Source organism: Schistocerca serialis, chromosome 4 (genome assembly GCF_023864345.2).
Source record: "Schistocerca serialis cubense isolate TAMUIC-IGC-003099 chromosome 4, iqSchSeri2.2, whole genome shotgun sequence".
NCBI classification, from domain to species: Eukaryota; Metazoa; Arthropoda; class Insecta; order Orthoptera; family Acrididae; genus Schistocerca; species Schistocerca serialis.
Window position 1 is genome coordinate 699310442 of NC_064641.1, and position 15752 is coordinate 699326193.

Consider the following 15752-nt stretch of genomic DNA (forward strand, 5'->3'; position numbering starts at 1 on the left):
CAAGACCTAGGGACGGCTGAAGAACCAACCAACAACCCAATCTGTGGTGTCACCGTCAGACACCACACTTGCTAGGTGGTAGCTTTAAATCGGCCGCGGTCCATTAGTACATGTCGGACCCGCGTGTCGCCACTGTCAGTGATAGCAGACCGAGCGCCACCACACGGCAGGTCTCGAGAGACTTACGAGCACTCGCCCCAGTTGTACGGACGACTTAGCTAGCGATGCACACTGGCGAAGCCTCGCTCATTTGCAGAGCAGATAGTTAGAATAGCCTTCAGCTAAGTCAATGGCTACGACCTAGCAAGGCGCCATTAGCATTACATTGCATGTATCTACAGAGTCTCACTTGTATCGTCAAGAGCGATGTACAACAAGAATGGATTAAAGTTACGTATTCCAGCAGCTACGTACTTTTCTTTATAACATTCATTACGTATCCTGTTTCAGACCTCTCTCTAGCCTGCGTGAGTTTAACGCGTGCATTCGGCCTCCTCAACCAAGTAGTGTGCGTAGTGTTGGCTAACTGCTAACACTACACAATCAATTCCCTTCCACCCGACCAACGGGACGACAACCAAAAATCAGCGAAACACAGTTCCACATAAACGCTTGCTTCAAGAACTCCGACAATCCTAAAACCAATCACCGTGGAACAACAACGAGAAATGACAAGACACATACAGACAGAGTTTCCGTAAGCGATCGGCAACCAAATAGCCGTCGTCCGATGAGATGACCGACCGACGATCAACCAAGGTCGTCCCTACTCAAGTTATGAGTGTCGGCAACGGTCGGGCGAGTCCTGGCTGTCCGGAGCTCACTGCAGCTCCAACCCGACTCAACCCGATGTCCGTTCGGAACTCGGAGACACGGCGACCCGGGCACACTGGCTCGGATCCACCCATGCAGAGGTAACTCTTGTCCATAGGCGACGACATCTCTGCCGTCCAGATGACCAACTGACGAGGCCCAGAAACGGTCAAAAGACCAAATACACGTCGCCCAATGAGACGACCAACCGGCGGTCGTTCCCGCTCCACCGAGCGAGGTGGCGCAGTGGTTAGACACTGGACTCGCATTCGGGAGGACGACGGTTCAATCCCGCGTCCGGCCATCCTGATTTAGTTTTTCCGTGATTTCCCTAAATCACTCCAGGCAAATGCCGGGATGGTTCCTCTGAAAGGGCGCGGCCGACTTCCTTCCCCATCCTTCCCTAATCCGATGAGACCGATGACCACGCTGTCTGGTCTCCTTCCCCAAAACAACCAACCAACCGTTCCCGCTCCATCTCCTTCCGTCGGACAGTTCATGTGTGTGGCCAGCGGTCGCCAAGTATTGGCTGTCCGCGCCTCACTGGCGCTCCGTCCCCGACTGAACTCCCGACGCACGACGAACCGGTAATATTAGCGGTCGTTTCGAAGATAATACGACAGTGCTCTTATCGTTAAGCGCTGCTGCTGCCACTCACGGGCAGGTAAGACAGGAACTTAGTGACGCCCGTAAATCGAATAAGACAACGAGGCGGCAGTACCGTAAGGAGAAGATGACAAACAATAAACGGCATGAACACGAGCCGCGCAAAGCTCACATCCTATATAAACAGTTCGGGGTAACCACTACTTTTCTTAAATGTGCTGTTACTGCATAATCCCTTCAGCTATCTCATTGCTAATTTTTAATTCACATGGTCGGTTTGAAAATTACAGTTTCATCTTCAGGTGTGCTTGTGGCAGTCCAGCTCACCGAAGTGAGGAAATACATCAAGTGATCAAAAGGTGAAGGCATCGAAAATTATTAGTGCTACTGTAGGCACAAAATACACTATTTCGTGTGACAGTCCAATATGAATTCCCAAGAATATAGTAACCCGAAATTCTATGCCTGCTCAAAGAAAGAAGGAAAAGAATATTAATGATTTCTGAAAATAGCTGTAACAGTCTAGATTGCATGGCACATTTATTCATAGGTGACTCGTTTCGATCGTTAAATGATCATCTTAAGACCTAGCTGTAATATAATACAGGATATAAATTAGAAGGATACGTTAAAAGAACTTAAAATTGGATATAAAATTACAAAACGTACTGCATCCATTTTGATGGACAACGGCTGTGTATGGAGAAGGGACCGCTGAATGACGGTAGCCAATTGCTGGGGAGGGCAGTAGTCCTATTTCTTAAATACTAGATGCTCCGCCTACAGCTGATAGTATGATGTCAGCGTAAGCCAATTAGGTATAAGCCGAGAGAATTATGAACAAAAAGATGTACTTGTTAGAAAATAAAACGTCAAAATTATGCAAAAAAAATTATAATAAAGAAGAAACAGCTTGTTAATACTGCTACTGTGAAATAAATATCACATTTGCTGTATATACGTAGCCGTCTAGGGGCATGTTCGAAAATAATTACATTCTTGTTAGTTTCTACGAAGATGATGGATGCCATACCAAAGACGTTGTGTCAGAGCGGTTTACAAAGAGATGTCGGTGAATATCGGTAGGTGATGCCCAGCAAACGACTTTCCATAGATGTTCGAAACAGTTAGTTACAATTGGGCTGGAAGACGCCGATCTTGGGTGCTCTCCATTGAAGCAGCCACAAACATCGATAAATGAAGTAGATGACGCTCCATAGATGTAGTGCCATGACATGAATAAGCAGTATCCGTTGATGTACGGATCGATCTATAGCAATAGCTGTAGAAAGTAATATACTGGCAAACAGTAACAAAGTGCTGAGAGAGTCTAGCAACATTAAAGGAAAACACGTGCCTGCATTTCTAAAACAAACTGGTGAAACTGAGTAATGTTGAACAGAAATAAATTAAAATGATTTCATGAAAGACAGATATAAATTAAAACTGCGGTGCTATAAGAGACTTAATATGCCAGTTATTTGTAAATGTAATAACGTTGTACAAAGATGTAAGAAAATAATTTGAAATGAAGGAAATAAATGTCATGAGCCATTATATGTAAGTAAAATAACAAAAAACCATAATAATATGGGTCACAAAAAAATGCTGTGAAGAAGGATGTAAAATGGACTCGTACAGCTATAAAACTAGGACATGAAAGGAAGCATTCTAAAGCAGATCGTCAAAAAGTTCAAAGAAATGTTTGTCTTTGAAGTTTAGCTGCTCATTTATAACAGATGAGGGTTTGTTTTTGAATATATATGACTTGCGATCTAGATTGTTATAATCATTTTCAAAGGATATGAATGAAAAACAACTAGACGCCACATGTTTCCATTTATAAGGATGGATCAAACCAAAAAATACCTTTTTTATTTAATTGTGTTGGTATCTAATGTACATACCATACAACCTGTAATATTTACATCAGAAATATATCTGATGGTTTCCAGCGAATTTACGGAGATCATCGTTCTTGTTAACTGTGTGTGAAGTTTGCTATGAAGATGTTATTTTGCCAATTTTTGGGGCTGCTCCGGCAAGTGTAGTGGTATTACTAGCGGATTTGACGTAACTGAACAATTTGCACAAATTACTTTATGATAGCCATGTGTGCACTGAAACACAAATTTTCTGTTGGAAACTGCGATTTCGTGTTTTATTTGCGCCGTGTTGTGTTTGGTTCATTTTCACCAGATAAAATATTTTTCGTAATTATAATTATTGTGTATTTTCCTTGTTTTATGGGAATCTATTTCCGTACAACTTTGTTTTCCTTTCGATTTCTCCGTTTACTGTACTTTCCTGCCCTGACAGTCATGTCTACAGTCCCTTGTAGGCTCTAAGCTGTTAAAAGTTCTGTGCTTGTGTTTGTATAACTTCTTGCTGAACAGCCAAGTCTACTCTGGCTGTCGGCTTATATTTATAGTTGTTTCTTAGAGGTCTGATAAACGTGACTTGAGAGACTGAAAACAGTCCGTACATATGAAACAATAAAAAATGGCTCTGAACACTGTGGGACTTAACATCTGTGGTCATCAGTCCCCTAGAACTTAGAACTACTTAAACCTGACTAACCTAAGGACATCACACACATCCATGCCCGAGGCAGGATTCGAACCTGCGACCGTAGCGGTCACGTGGTTCCAGACTGAAGCGCCCAGAACCGCGCGGCCACACCGGCCGGCTATGAAACAATAGGACTACCTTTTTCTTAACTGCGGGCTAATACAGATGTTCTTTATTTGGCATACTACATTATGCGATGTTTGTTGCACAGTATAATAAGAAGTTAAACATTCGGCCAGAAATACTTGGTGTGCAGTAAAACATCACTGTCGATACCATAACACATGAAATCCAGTACTCCTCCCTTGAGGACACTATTTTCTGGGCGAGGCTCTTCAAGCACACATCCGAGAAACGGCTGCGGCTGTGTATCTTGGCGAATTGATCGTGTGGTTTTGAATACTTCTTCACAAATATTCAGTGACACTCCTTCCTTGTATTCCACGTCCGCCTATGAACCCTGAAGCGGTAAGAACTGATTTACGGCCCAGTCAAACCATCGTCGGTGAAACATGCCCATGCACTGGGGACGAAGTTGAACCAAAAGGCACGATAATGTGCGGTACGAGGGCTTAATTCATCCCAAATGTAGCTTACCGTTCGGTAAAATTGCATGTCAGGTAAAAACGTGAGTTGATTTTGGTTTCATTGTAATGTGCAAACGAACACTTTCACGATGGATCTTCCTATATGAAGCTTTATTCAGTTAGTCCCTCTCTTCAAACACTGGTAGGGGCAATTGGGATTGTGGAAGACTTTTTATATCGTACTTCAATCGTCATAACGCTGAGATTCGTGTAGTGTGTCTAACAGGTTGATTATTATGTTCTATACCGTTGACAGTTTTTAATCTGCATTTGAAAATATCTGTTTTGCTGGTTTTACAATTCACTTACTGCATTCTGTACCTATGAAATCTGTGTGTAGAAGTTTTCTTTCTATTCGCAATACCATTCATTCACTCTTTTGTGTTCTTGTAGTGTACCCGTGTAAACTGCGCCTAACAGTTTCCATTTTTCAGGTTTTCCCTTTCACTCGCTATTTTCTTTTAGAGTAATCTGTAACCGTAAGCCTCATTAAGTGGTCGGTAGCCCTTGTTTTCACTTACCTGGATCTTCCAATCGAAGCTGTCGACTTCATTCTATCTCGGCACTGAGTTGACGTGGATGAGGAAGAATTCGATTATACCACACGAATCTCGTTTTATCTTGAGAGCTGGGAGTGTATTTTGTAACAGACAGAATGAGCTCTAAACTGGACGTGGATTTATCATAGATTAATGACTGAGAATAAAGTGGCCGTTTTCTCCTACGGAGAAATTAGAGACGAAACAGCTGTGACTTAACGTGAAATATGTTACGGATTCCTCAATTTTCAGTCACAAAATGCAAGATCTTTTTTTTAAAAAAAATGTCACTCCGTGGTATAACTGAACTATTAGAACTGTTGAACTGTCTTAGTGTTGCAATCCGCTCTGCACGGTTTTCTGTTCTGTGTGTGTGTAAATAGATGACTCTTCCTGTGTTAAGATCTACTTTGCAGTTCATATAGTTAGCCATGTTTGTGTATAACTTACCTGTAACAATTGTTAGTATGTACAACGATATTGCGTCATGTCTTCAGTCTCCAAGGTTAGATGTGATTCAGTACGAAAACTGCTCGAACAAATTGGTAACCTTACTCTGTAACGGTAGTTCAAAAATGAAGTCGTATAATACTATCAATATATGTTACTTATCAATTGTAGACGGATATTACAGCTTTAAAGTTGTATTGCTCCTTTTTATTCGGTGCGTACTCCTTATGTCAGAATAGAAATATGTCTGATTTTTTTCACTACTCATCCAGCAATCAATGTTTTCCTTGACAGATACTACACTTCAGAGTAGTTCTCAGGGATATCATCCATCTTGGCCACATCGTCCCTCAAACGATGTTGAATACTTATCACCAGCAGTAAAATTTTTGTGTTTAGCTTGCTGTTTATATTGATTGTTGTCCAACTTGGGGAGTGTTATAGTTGTAGAACTGTAGGTTTTACACACACAATCCACTTTTACCACAATCCTCCTCAAATCAAGTTTACTACTATTGTCAGCAAATAAACTTATCTCTTGCAATTTTGTCATATGACGACATGGTTGGAGACGGTGGCTGTTATTTGAAGACAGATGTTGGTGTTGGGACAGCAACAGTTTGTGGCTGGTTGCTGTCCCAACACTAACATTTGTCATAAACTTATCTGTTTTTGTTTGCTGTTTATACTGATTTCTGACTAACTTGGAGAAGAGTACAGGTATAGAGCTGTATGTTTTAGTCCACCTTGTCCCTCAAATGATGTTTAAAAATGTTACCAGCAAATGCATTGATCTATTTTGTTTGGTGTTTCTCAGTGATAGATGATTACGTTGGAGAACATTGTAGACATGGAGCTGTTTTAATAAAATTTCTCACTGTTGTTATTGGAGCCGTAAGTTACAAGATGTGTGAGAAACATTTCTGTGCTCTTGACTGGAATCATTTATGACATTTAGAGTGGTTGGCTAGTTAGTGATTGTAGATAAAGTCTTGTTATTTATATACGAATATATTCTCCCAACCAGACACCTGTTCCAACATGCAGATGGTTTCATACACATGTAAAATACTTTGTAAACATAGTTCTGTTGATATGGGTGTGATATACTGGAAAGGTAGAGGATTGTGGGCGAAGGTATTCAGTTGAAAAAGAGAAATGCGAGTTTTTATATTTCACCAGACAAAGTTTATTCTGACGACCTCAACAAACTCCCAAGCTTACAAAAGTACATACAAGCACACCACGTGAAGCAGTGCGGCACGCGGGCTGGGCTACACTGGGGCGAAGCCCAGTCTGCGGTCCGCCTAAATGCAGGGCACCGAGTCGAAACGGCTAGCGGGTCGCCTCTGTACTTGAAACAAATCTGCTAACTACTTTAATGCAATAAATGGACCAGATCACACAACTACGCGACAAAATTTTTTTCCTTATTCGAAACGTCAGAAACATCTCTTCCCTGCTTTATATGTGGAGGATGCTCAGAACAACCAAGTCTTTTTCTTACTTACAGCAAGCAAAGGACACAGAAAAAAGATATGTAGGGAGCCACGGTCACCTGACTTTTCTCTCGAATACAAGTGTTTTTTCTCGAAAAATGTTAGTACAACGGACACAAGTTTACTATAAGACATCTCGTAAAAAGGTACGGGTACTTTGAAAAAACGGGTGGGCATCACATACTGGCCAACCTCCGACGACGCGTCCCCCAGAAAACGGGGGTATATAATAGTTTACAACGTACAGTACAAAAAACTCGGGGTGCAAACAGGCCCCTTTTACATACTACACTTACACGATATTAGTAACATTTATTTTTTTATAATTTTTTTTGTCTCAGGTGCCGTGGACTCCCCTCAGTCTCATATGCCTCAACTGGTGAGGTAATTGCTAAAAAACCTTAGTCCTCGCATGCAATAATGATAATAATACAGTGAAAATGACAGTCAAATGACGAAAAAAGTATAACTATACAAATGGATTGGGAAAAAATGTACACTTTACACAACTTTAGTTTTTTTTTAAAAAAAATGCACTGTCCTACGGAGGAATATATCACATACAATACAATAGGATAGGTGCACAAAAAATTCACTGACACATGAACGGTTGCGGGTCGCAAGGCGAGGCAGGCTCCCCCGCGGAGGTCTCTACTGCGGGAGCGTTCTCCGCGGAGGCTCCTGCGCTGCGCCCGCGGCCGCACCGACCACTCGGGTGGGCGTCTCGAGAGACTGGAGTGGCGGTTTGGAGGGGAAAATGTGACAGCTACGTACGACGCCGGCGCTACATTGTCCTCGGTAGCGCCGGCCCGCTTTAACATATTCTGTTCCTAGCGTAACAATATAGAGACTCGACACAAATAATAAAATTTCACACAAACAACACATAGAATTAATAAGTATTGTTTAAATAATAAATTATTTGGTTTGTAATACGGCAGGCTGCGCGCCCGGTTTGTACTGAGAGTCGGCGGAGCGCGCCCGGCGGTCAGGCCTCCAGCGTGACCACCATCTTGGTGGGCTGCGGGGGCGGCGGCGTCGGCGACTTCTTGGACAGGTTGAGCGGCTGCTGCGAGTCGGCGGCCACGTCCACCTGCAGCGCCAGGAGGTGCTGCGGGGGCGGCTGCGGCTGCTGCGGGGGCGGCGCGTGGTGGTGGTGGTGGTGGGGGTGGTGGGGGAGGTGGTGCTGCTGCTGCTGCAGGGCGTGGTGCAGCGGCGACGGCGCCGGCGACGTGGAGGAGGAGGGCGCGGGCGACGCGGGGGAGGGCGCCAGCTGGTAGGCGGCCGCTGACGTGATGACGCCGGGCGTGTTGTGCTGCTGGTGCTGGTGCGGGGGCGCGTGCGGCCAGGCGTCGGCGCGCATGATGTAGCTGTGGATGATGTCGGTGCGCTGGCGCTGCTCGGCCGTCATGCGCGGGCCCTCCATCAGCGAGCGCGCCAGCGTCGAGTGCGTGCTCGACAGCAGCGACGCCGACGGCGCGGGGGCGGGCGACGGCGACGGCGCCGACGCGGGCGCGGGGGCGGGGGCGGGCGCCGGCTCGGGCGACGACACGAGCGCCAGGTGCAGCTGCGGGTGCATCTGCTGCGTCGCCGTCAGCGGCTGCGCCTGCGCCTGCGCCTGGCCCGCCGCCTGCGGGGGCGGCTGCGCCGGCGGCTGCGTGCGCAGCGCGCGGAACTTCTTGTGCGGCTTGTACGCCTCGTCCATCAGCGAGTTTGTGTCGTACAGCGGCGGCGCCTGCAGCACGCGCTTCAGCACCGGCATGTCCTCCACGATGCTGCTGCCCGACGTATGCTGCAGGCACAACAAAACACACTCGTCAGTCCGCTGTTACATCGTCACACGTGCCGACACTAAAAAAAGAGTATTAACATCGATAGGGTTGCGAAGTGCTCGGAATCACGCGAGGCGAACCTTACAAGGTCTTCCTATTATTGTGGACTGTTTGTTCCGTATCATTCGCGGATGGGGCGACGGAAAAATGACTAGATGCCTCGGTATGCCCCCTAATCTTATCTTTTTCCCGTATCCCCTTGAGATAACAAAATATTATTGTTGCACTGATATATATGTAAGGTAACCACGCATCTGGACGATTTCCGACACTGCCTCTCCGAAACGTAAATCGCAGATATTCACAGGCGGTGTCTTCCGTCACGGTCTGTACAGTGAATCGCGGATTATACATCCTTACTTGTGCGGTAAACGGGCCAAAATCCAATTTCTGCATTTCCGGCTTTGAGACCACTTTTAAAACACCTACACGCTATTTCATTTGTGGAAGAAAGGCGTAAATCATGCTCCCCCCCTCCCCCCCCCCCCCCCCCCCCACTGTCGATTTAGGCAGTATTAATAGGACTCGTGTCCATTTAAAACTGCCGAAATAGGCAGTAGACTGTCACTCGTCCACAAACCAAGCAAAGTGTCTGCCTATTATGAACATGGTCGTGACTCGAAAATACAAAAACTTGTGTACGTATATGAACAAAGCGGGACTAGAGCATGCAAAGAAAGGTCTTCCATTGATCTTTAACTAAAAGTTCGACCAGACGAACAGTCTGTATGTAAGTGAAAACCGGACAATGAGCACTAAAAGATATTATAGACCTCAAGCAGCCGAGGCGAGATTTTGTAGAACAGTGCAGGGAGTACGAAGAAAGATAGATAAGACTGCTACAGTAGATTCTTGAAGGAAGGAGCATTGACTGACTCGAGAGAAGGAAGCCGCAACGGACTATCTGGTCTAATGCTTGAGGAAGAATAGAGAGCCGCGCGGGATTAGCCGAGCGGTCTCAGGAGCTGCAGTCATGGATTTTTAATCTGCACTGCCAGTATTGCGTGGTTCGATGCAGTCATGGACTGTGCGGCTGGTCCCGGCGGGGGTTGGAGTACTCCCTCGGACATGGGCGTGTGTGTTTGTCCTTAGGATAATTTAGGTTAAGTAGTGTGTGAGCTTAGGGACTGATGACCTTAGCAGTTAAGACCCATAAGATTTCACACACATTTGAACAAACAAGAATAGAGAAAATTCCTAAGACGTCCCGTTTTCAAGAGTGAAAGAGTGGCGTGCACCCTTGGGAACGTGGCTCACGCCGGTGGCGTTCCCGTATAGGTGGCAGTTTTCTGAAGCGCGACGGTTCGGCCCGCGTGCCGGCACCTGACAGCCCTTCGGGTAGGTGGCGAGGTGTGTTTGTACTTACGTGGTCGTCGTCGAGCGTGGACCGGGGGCTGGAGCAGACGGAGGTGGGCGTGTTGTCGGCCTTCTCGGTGCCGGACTCGATGCCCGAGTCACTGGGGGAGTCGAGCTTGCGCACGAAGCGGCGGTGCGGGCAGGCGTCGGCCGCCTCGGCGCCGCACACCGACTCGCTGCTCGAGACGGAGCCCAGCGGCGACTTGACGGCCTCGTCGGCCCACTGCGGGGGCGTCGCCAGGGAGACGGGCGCGGGGGCGGGCGCGGGCGCCGCCACCTCCAGGTGCTGCTGCTCTTGCTGCTGCTGCTGCTGCTGCCACTGCTGCTGCTGCTCCGTCATCTTGAAGGCGAGCAGCTTCTCGGAGTGCAGGGTGTTGAGCGTGCGCAGGTCGGGCACCTTGCGCAGCAGCTCCTGCGCGAGGTGCGAGCCGGCCGCGACGCCGCCGTGGTTCTGCGCCAGCACGGCCTGCAGCGCGCCGCGCAGCTTGCACTGCATGCGCTCCACCAGCTCGCCGTTGCGCAGCCCGGGCCGGTCGGGCGCGATCACCACCACCGAGCAGAACAGCCCCACCTCGGCGTCCGTCAGCTGCAGCGCGTTCAGGCGCTCCGCGAAGTCGAACATGGAGTCCATGAGGAAGCGCGCGTTCGACGAGCTGTGGATGGCCTCGCGCTTCAGCATCTGCCCGTCCAGGCAGATCATGCTGTTGGTGTGCGCGTCGAAGAGGCACGCGAGCCGCACCAGCAGCACCTCGAACACGCCCGCCTTCAGCAGCGTCACCTGGTCGTCCTGCGGCAGCAGCGCGAAGCCCGGGATGCGCTTCGCGAACTCCACCACGCCGCGGATGGCCGGCGAGAAGCGCTTCGAGAAGTCCTGCAGCAGCTCCTGCTGGCCCGTCAGCGGCTGCGGGCTCGGGTTCAGCGGGCACGCCTGCAACCACACACAACACACACACCTGTCAGCGTCTCGCCTTCTCGTCGTCACAGCGCGCCCACAGCTGGGGAAGCGTGGCGGATACATCCGAAAGAAAAAGGGCTAGTTAACATGGGCTTCAGACCTACGAGTACTTGTTGATCTTCGCTGCTGTGAAACATCTCTCCTACTGAACAGCTCCTCATAGCTCTTAAGATATTTCTGAGCTCATGTTTCAAAACTGGTTCAAATGGCTCTGAGCACTATGGGACTTAACTTCTGAGGTCATCAGTCCTCTAGAACTACTTAAACCTAACTAACCTAAGGACATCACACACATACATGCCCGAAGCAGGATTCGAACCTGCGACCGTAGCGGTCTCGCGGTTCCAGACTGAAGCGCCTAGAACCGCTCGGCCACACCGGCTGGCGAGCTCATGTTTGCTAGACAAGTTTTTCTTGTTGTCCCGGCGCGGGTGGCCGAGCGGTTCTAGGCGCGTCAGTCTAGAACCGCGAGACAGCTGCGGTCGCAGGTTCGAACCCTGCCTCGGGCATGGATGTGTGTGATGTCCTTAGGTTAGTTAGGTTTAACTAGTTCTAAGTTCTGGGGGACTAATGACCTCAGAAGTTGAGTCCCATAGTGCTCAGAGCCATTTGAACCATTTTTAATACTACGACAATTGACGTACCAAACAAATAGGCGCAAATGATATCTGCTGCTGTGAACAGTATTGATATCTGACTAATGTCGAAGCTGATAATTTAACACCGCACGATTTCTACGGCTGCCCGCATAGCCTACACTAGGAGCCACGTTATGTTGCACGAATCGATATCCTTCATGGTTACGACAAAAATGCTAGCGTTAAGTCGATAATATCCACGTTCGTATCAAGGCGAGTTGGCGCAGTCGATAGCACCCTGGTCTCGCATTCGTGAGGACGACGCGTCAAATCCCCGTACAACGATCATTATTTATGTTATGGTTTGAATACCTCAACAGTGTTTTTATTAGTCATGGTCCTGTGAGAAATGGTATGCAGTTGCCTTTATCCTCAGAGTTGACTTAAACACTCTGTTGGATTACGAGCTACAGTTTAACGTGAATCCCTAATCACGGTGCTTCTTTGCACTTCTCACGTTAATAAACGCTGGAAGAAGTGATAAGTGACAAAAATCTTACGACAGAGGGAATCGAACCCGGGACATTCAGATGGGACCTAACAGCTGGTTCAAACGCTGCTTATTAATACCGAAATCGGAAAGAAATAAACAAGGGGAGCGGCGCGCCTATTTGAGGATTTGGAAGTTGGAGTAGTGAGTGGCGCGAGCGCAGACCGCTTCCTCGTATTTGCGTGCGGCGCGGCGCGGCGCGGCTGAGTTGGCGTGACGTCAGCGGCGACCTCAGCACGGCCGCCAAGGTCGCGATCGATGGCAGCGGCGGGCCGGCTGCAGCGGCAACGCCGCAGGTCCCTGACCGCCGGGGGGGCGCGCTTCGACGCCCGCCGACCTCCCTCCTGCTGCACCCGTGTCCCGAGGGGTGCTTCAGTAGCGTCGACCTCGATACAGTATACCGACCAAAGGTCTCCTACACTTCGCTCCGCAGCTGTCTGCTTGTCAGACGTTCACCAGAAGACGGTGAATGATGCAACAGATCGAAATGACCGGTACAGCGATAGCTGATCCTTCCGATTAAGGCTATTTCTGTTCCAGTTATTACTTCTGGACGAACTATTAATAAACAGGTTTCTGACCTACTAACCGTAGACTTCAAAAACGTCAAGGAATTAAAATTATAAACGGAAAGGTATCAATATTTAAAATGTTATTTTCAAGATGGACCATAGAAAGGGATGGGACAAGAATAAGGAATGATTTCGGCTGTATCCTGTTTGCTGTGCACGAGTTAAAGAAACTCCAGAAAAATTCGATGGTCTGTGGTCTGCTGGACATTCGAACCTTGTTTCTTACGAATGCTACTTCGCCGCATCGCTCGTCGGAAATAAAAATATTCTGACAATATCTTGATACTTCGCAGCGACAATGTCGGAAGTACCTGTGGAGACATATTGTAAGTTTGTCTCCACAAAGCCACTGCGGACGAATTGCGTTCGGCAGCTCTGCCGAAGTTCATTTCGAAAGCAGTGCGCCGGGAGCTGACGAAGGCGTAAACTATGACCTCAGAATTGGGTTAATATTATCAGAATGTAAATAGTTACGGCTGCTAGCCATTATTCAGTAGAACATAGGTTCGGAGTTCCTTTACGGCAAATAAAAGGCGCCCCGATTTCGTTACTACTGAAGCCACCTCCACAGCTGCAGACCTTTTTTTATTCTTGCCCCATTCGTAATTTGACGTCAAACCTTATTTCTTATGACTGTTGGGCGTCTATCTGTCATTACCAGATCCTGGTTTCATATCTCGACATCAAGAGAGGAATATTTAAGGCGCCGTAAATAGCTGCGCATCATCTACAGTCGCATGTTTAATACGTGAACTTTGAATGCTCTTATCATTATCTCTCTCTGCCGTTTTGTTAGGAAGGATGGCCTCGTAGAAATCTGAAAGTTTTTCGTGTTGCTACTTAGTTTTTTATTGGTGGGGAGAATTTTTGTTTGGCTACTCATGGTCTTATTGCTACTGCTCGTTCTTCTACGGTGTTCACGCAATCCCGCCTTTTACAGGTCGGATGCTGACTTTTGTAGCCCACTGAACGACAGCATTACAGAATAATATACCAGAGTCTTGTTGCAACCCTTGTTCACAGAACGAGCAGCCCTTAGCGGCTGCCGGCCGCGGTGGTCTAGCGGTTCTAGGCGCTCAGTCCGGAGCCGCGCGACTGCTACGGTCGCAGGTTCGAATCCTGCCTCGGGCATGGATGTGTGTGATGTCCTTAGGTTTAATTAGTTCCAAGTTCTAGGGGACTGATGACCATATATGATAAGTCCCATAGTGCTCAGAGCCATTTGAACCATCTGAACCTTAGCGGCTCGCCATCTCACAACTATTCATGACGTCGCCTTTCCGGCTTAGATCTTTTTTAATATGTGACTTGTAAGTACTGCATCTTTTTCCAGTCAGTACAGACTTTAATTTTATTAATGTATTATATACCTAATATGTTTTGGAACATTTAGTCTAATTCTGAAGACGACGCTCATGGTAGCGTCGAAACCTGGTCAATTTTGACTTAATATTTGTGACCGAGGGCTTATTTGTTCTAAAGTAGATTTTATTTTTCGCTCTAGTATGCAGGAATCGAAAAATTACGTGTTTCGCTGGCAAATTACTGTCCTCAAATATGAGGATTACGCCAGAAATAATCGCATAAAGATTGTAATTGTGTCGGGGCAAATGCATACCAGCGCGGTCGCTGTATTGCTCCTCTCGATCAGGCTACGAACGAGGAAAAAACTGCGCCTGCTGGCGCTTCTTTTTGCACTCGTCGTTGCGAAGCCACATTAGGCAAGAGCGTCAGAGGTGAAGACGTCACGAGTCCGGTAAGCAAACGCGCTGCCCGGCCGTGGATTACGGGGCGGGGCGGGGCGGCCGACCTTGGCTCGTCTTCCCGGTAACGAGCTGAGCCAGAGACTTCCCGGCGCGATGCCCGCGCCACACCGCGGCCGCCCGCGGAACTAGCGTGGCTCGCGCCGCAGACTAGAGCGTGTGCGCTCTCGCTGTCGGAAGGGAAGGCAGCCTGACAGGACTGGGTAGGTGGGTGATTTTGGAGCGCGCCGAGCCAGACTGCAGAGAAGAGGTGTGCGCGGGTACTCACCAGAGTGGCAGGGCAGCTGGTGTAGGTGGGGCGCGCGCGCGCGCTGGCCAGCAGCGGCGCCACCTTGTCGCGCGTGAAGTCGCACGTGTCGAGGTGTGCACGCACGACGCGCGCCAGCAGCGCCGACTGGTCCTCCAGCTCGTGCGCCAGCGCCTTGTCGTGCGACCGCGAGCTCGAGCTCTGCTGCATCGCGGCCAGGATGCGCGCCTTCTCGCGCTTCGGCACGCGCCCGAACCGCACCGCTGCAAGCAGAAAGAGCGCGCGTTCCAGGCAGGCCGTTCCCACACACCGTTCTTAAAATCTACACAACACACTTCACAAAATGTCGCCTCGCATACCGCACCGAACAGGCTGCAAAAACAATGACACAATTAGACACTCTCCGTGTGAATCACCAATCTGGATCCCCTAAATACATCACAAGACATCACCAATACCTACAGCTCTATACACGAGAGCTACCCAACCTGGTCTCAACCTCCCACTAGTGGGCGTTCCAGCTCTCATGGTGGGAGTTAAGCTGTAGTAAGGCCCTTAAAAAACATTTTACGCTTTTATAAAATTTTGACGCAAAGTGTTTGATAAGTAATTATTGTTGTACGCTTTAATTTGTTTTAACTATGTTTATTAAGTTTGTGAAGTAAAGTTCCTTGCCTCCTTTATATATTAACGCCTCAGTAACTGGTGGGCGGTTAGAAAATTTTACCACTAAGGAAGATAAAAAACGTAGGTTGACTAACCCTGCTATACACCGATTCATACGCAAAACCCGCCTAAACCGTGATATCAGACACATCTTCCCCTCCCCCCCTC

General features: G+C 48.1%; 1 protein-coding gene across 5 annotated transcripts in view; it reads right to left on the reverse strand.

Annotated features, from left to right (window-relative positions):
- Window positions 1-6731: 6731 nt before the first annotated feature.
- LOC126473201 (ecdysone-inducible protein E75) overlaps window positions 6732-15752 on the reverse strand; it is a 488568-nt gene continuing 479547 nt past the window's right edge. For all 5 annotated transcript variants that reach the window (XM_050100099.1, XM_050100103.1, XM_050100102.1 and 2 more), the window contains 3 exons: window positions 14940-15181; window positions 10264-11181; window positions 6732-8857 (listed from right to left, as the gene is read on the reverse strand). In XM_050100099.1, the coding sequence (XP_049956056.1) occupies window positions 8054-8857; window positions 10264-11181; window positions 14940-15181 (1964 nt within the window). In that variant the 3' untranslated portion in view covers window positions 6732-8053. The remainder of the gene's footprint in view (window positions 8858-10263; window positions 11182-14939; window positions 15182-15752) is intronic.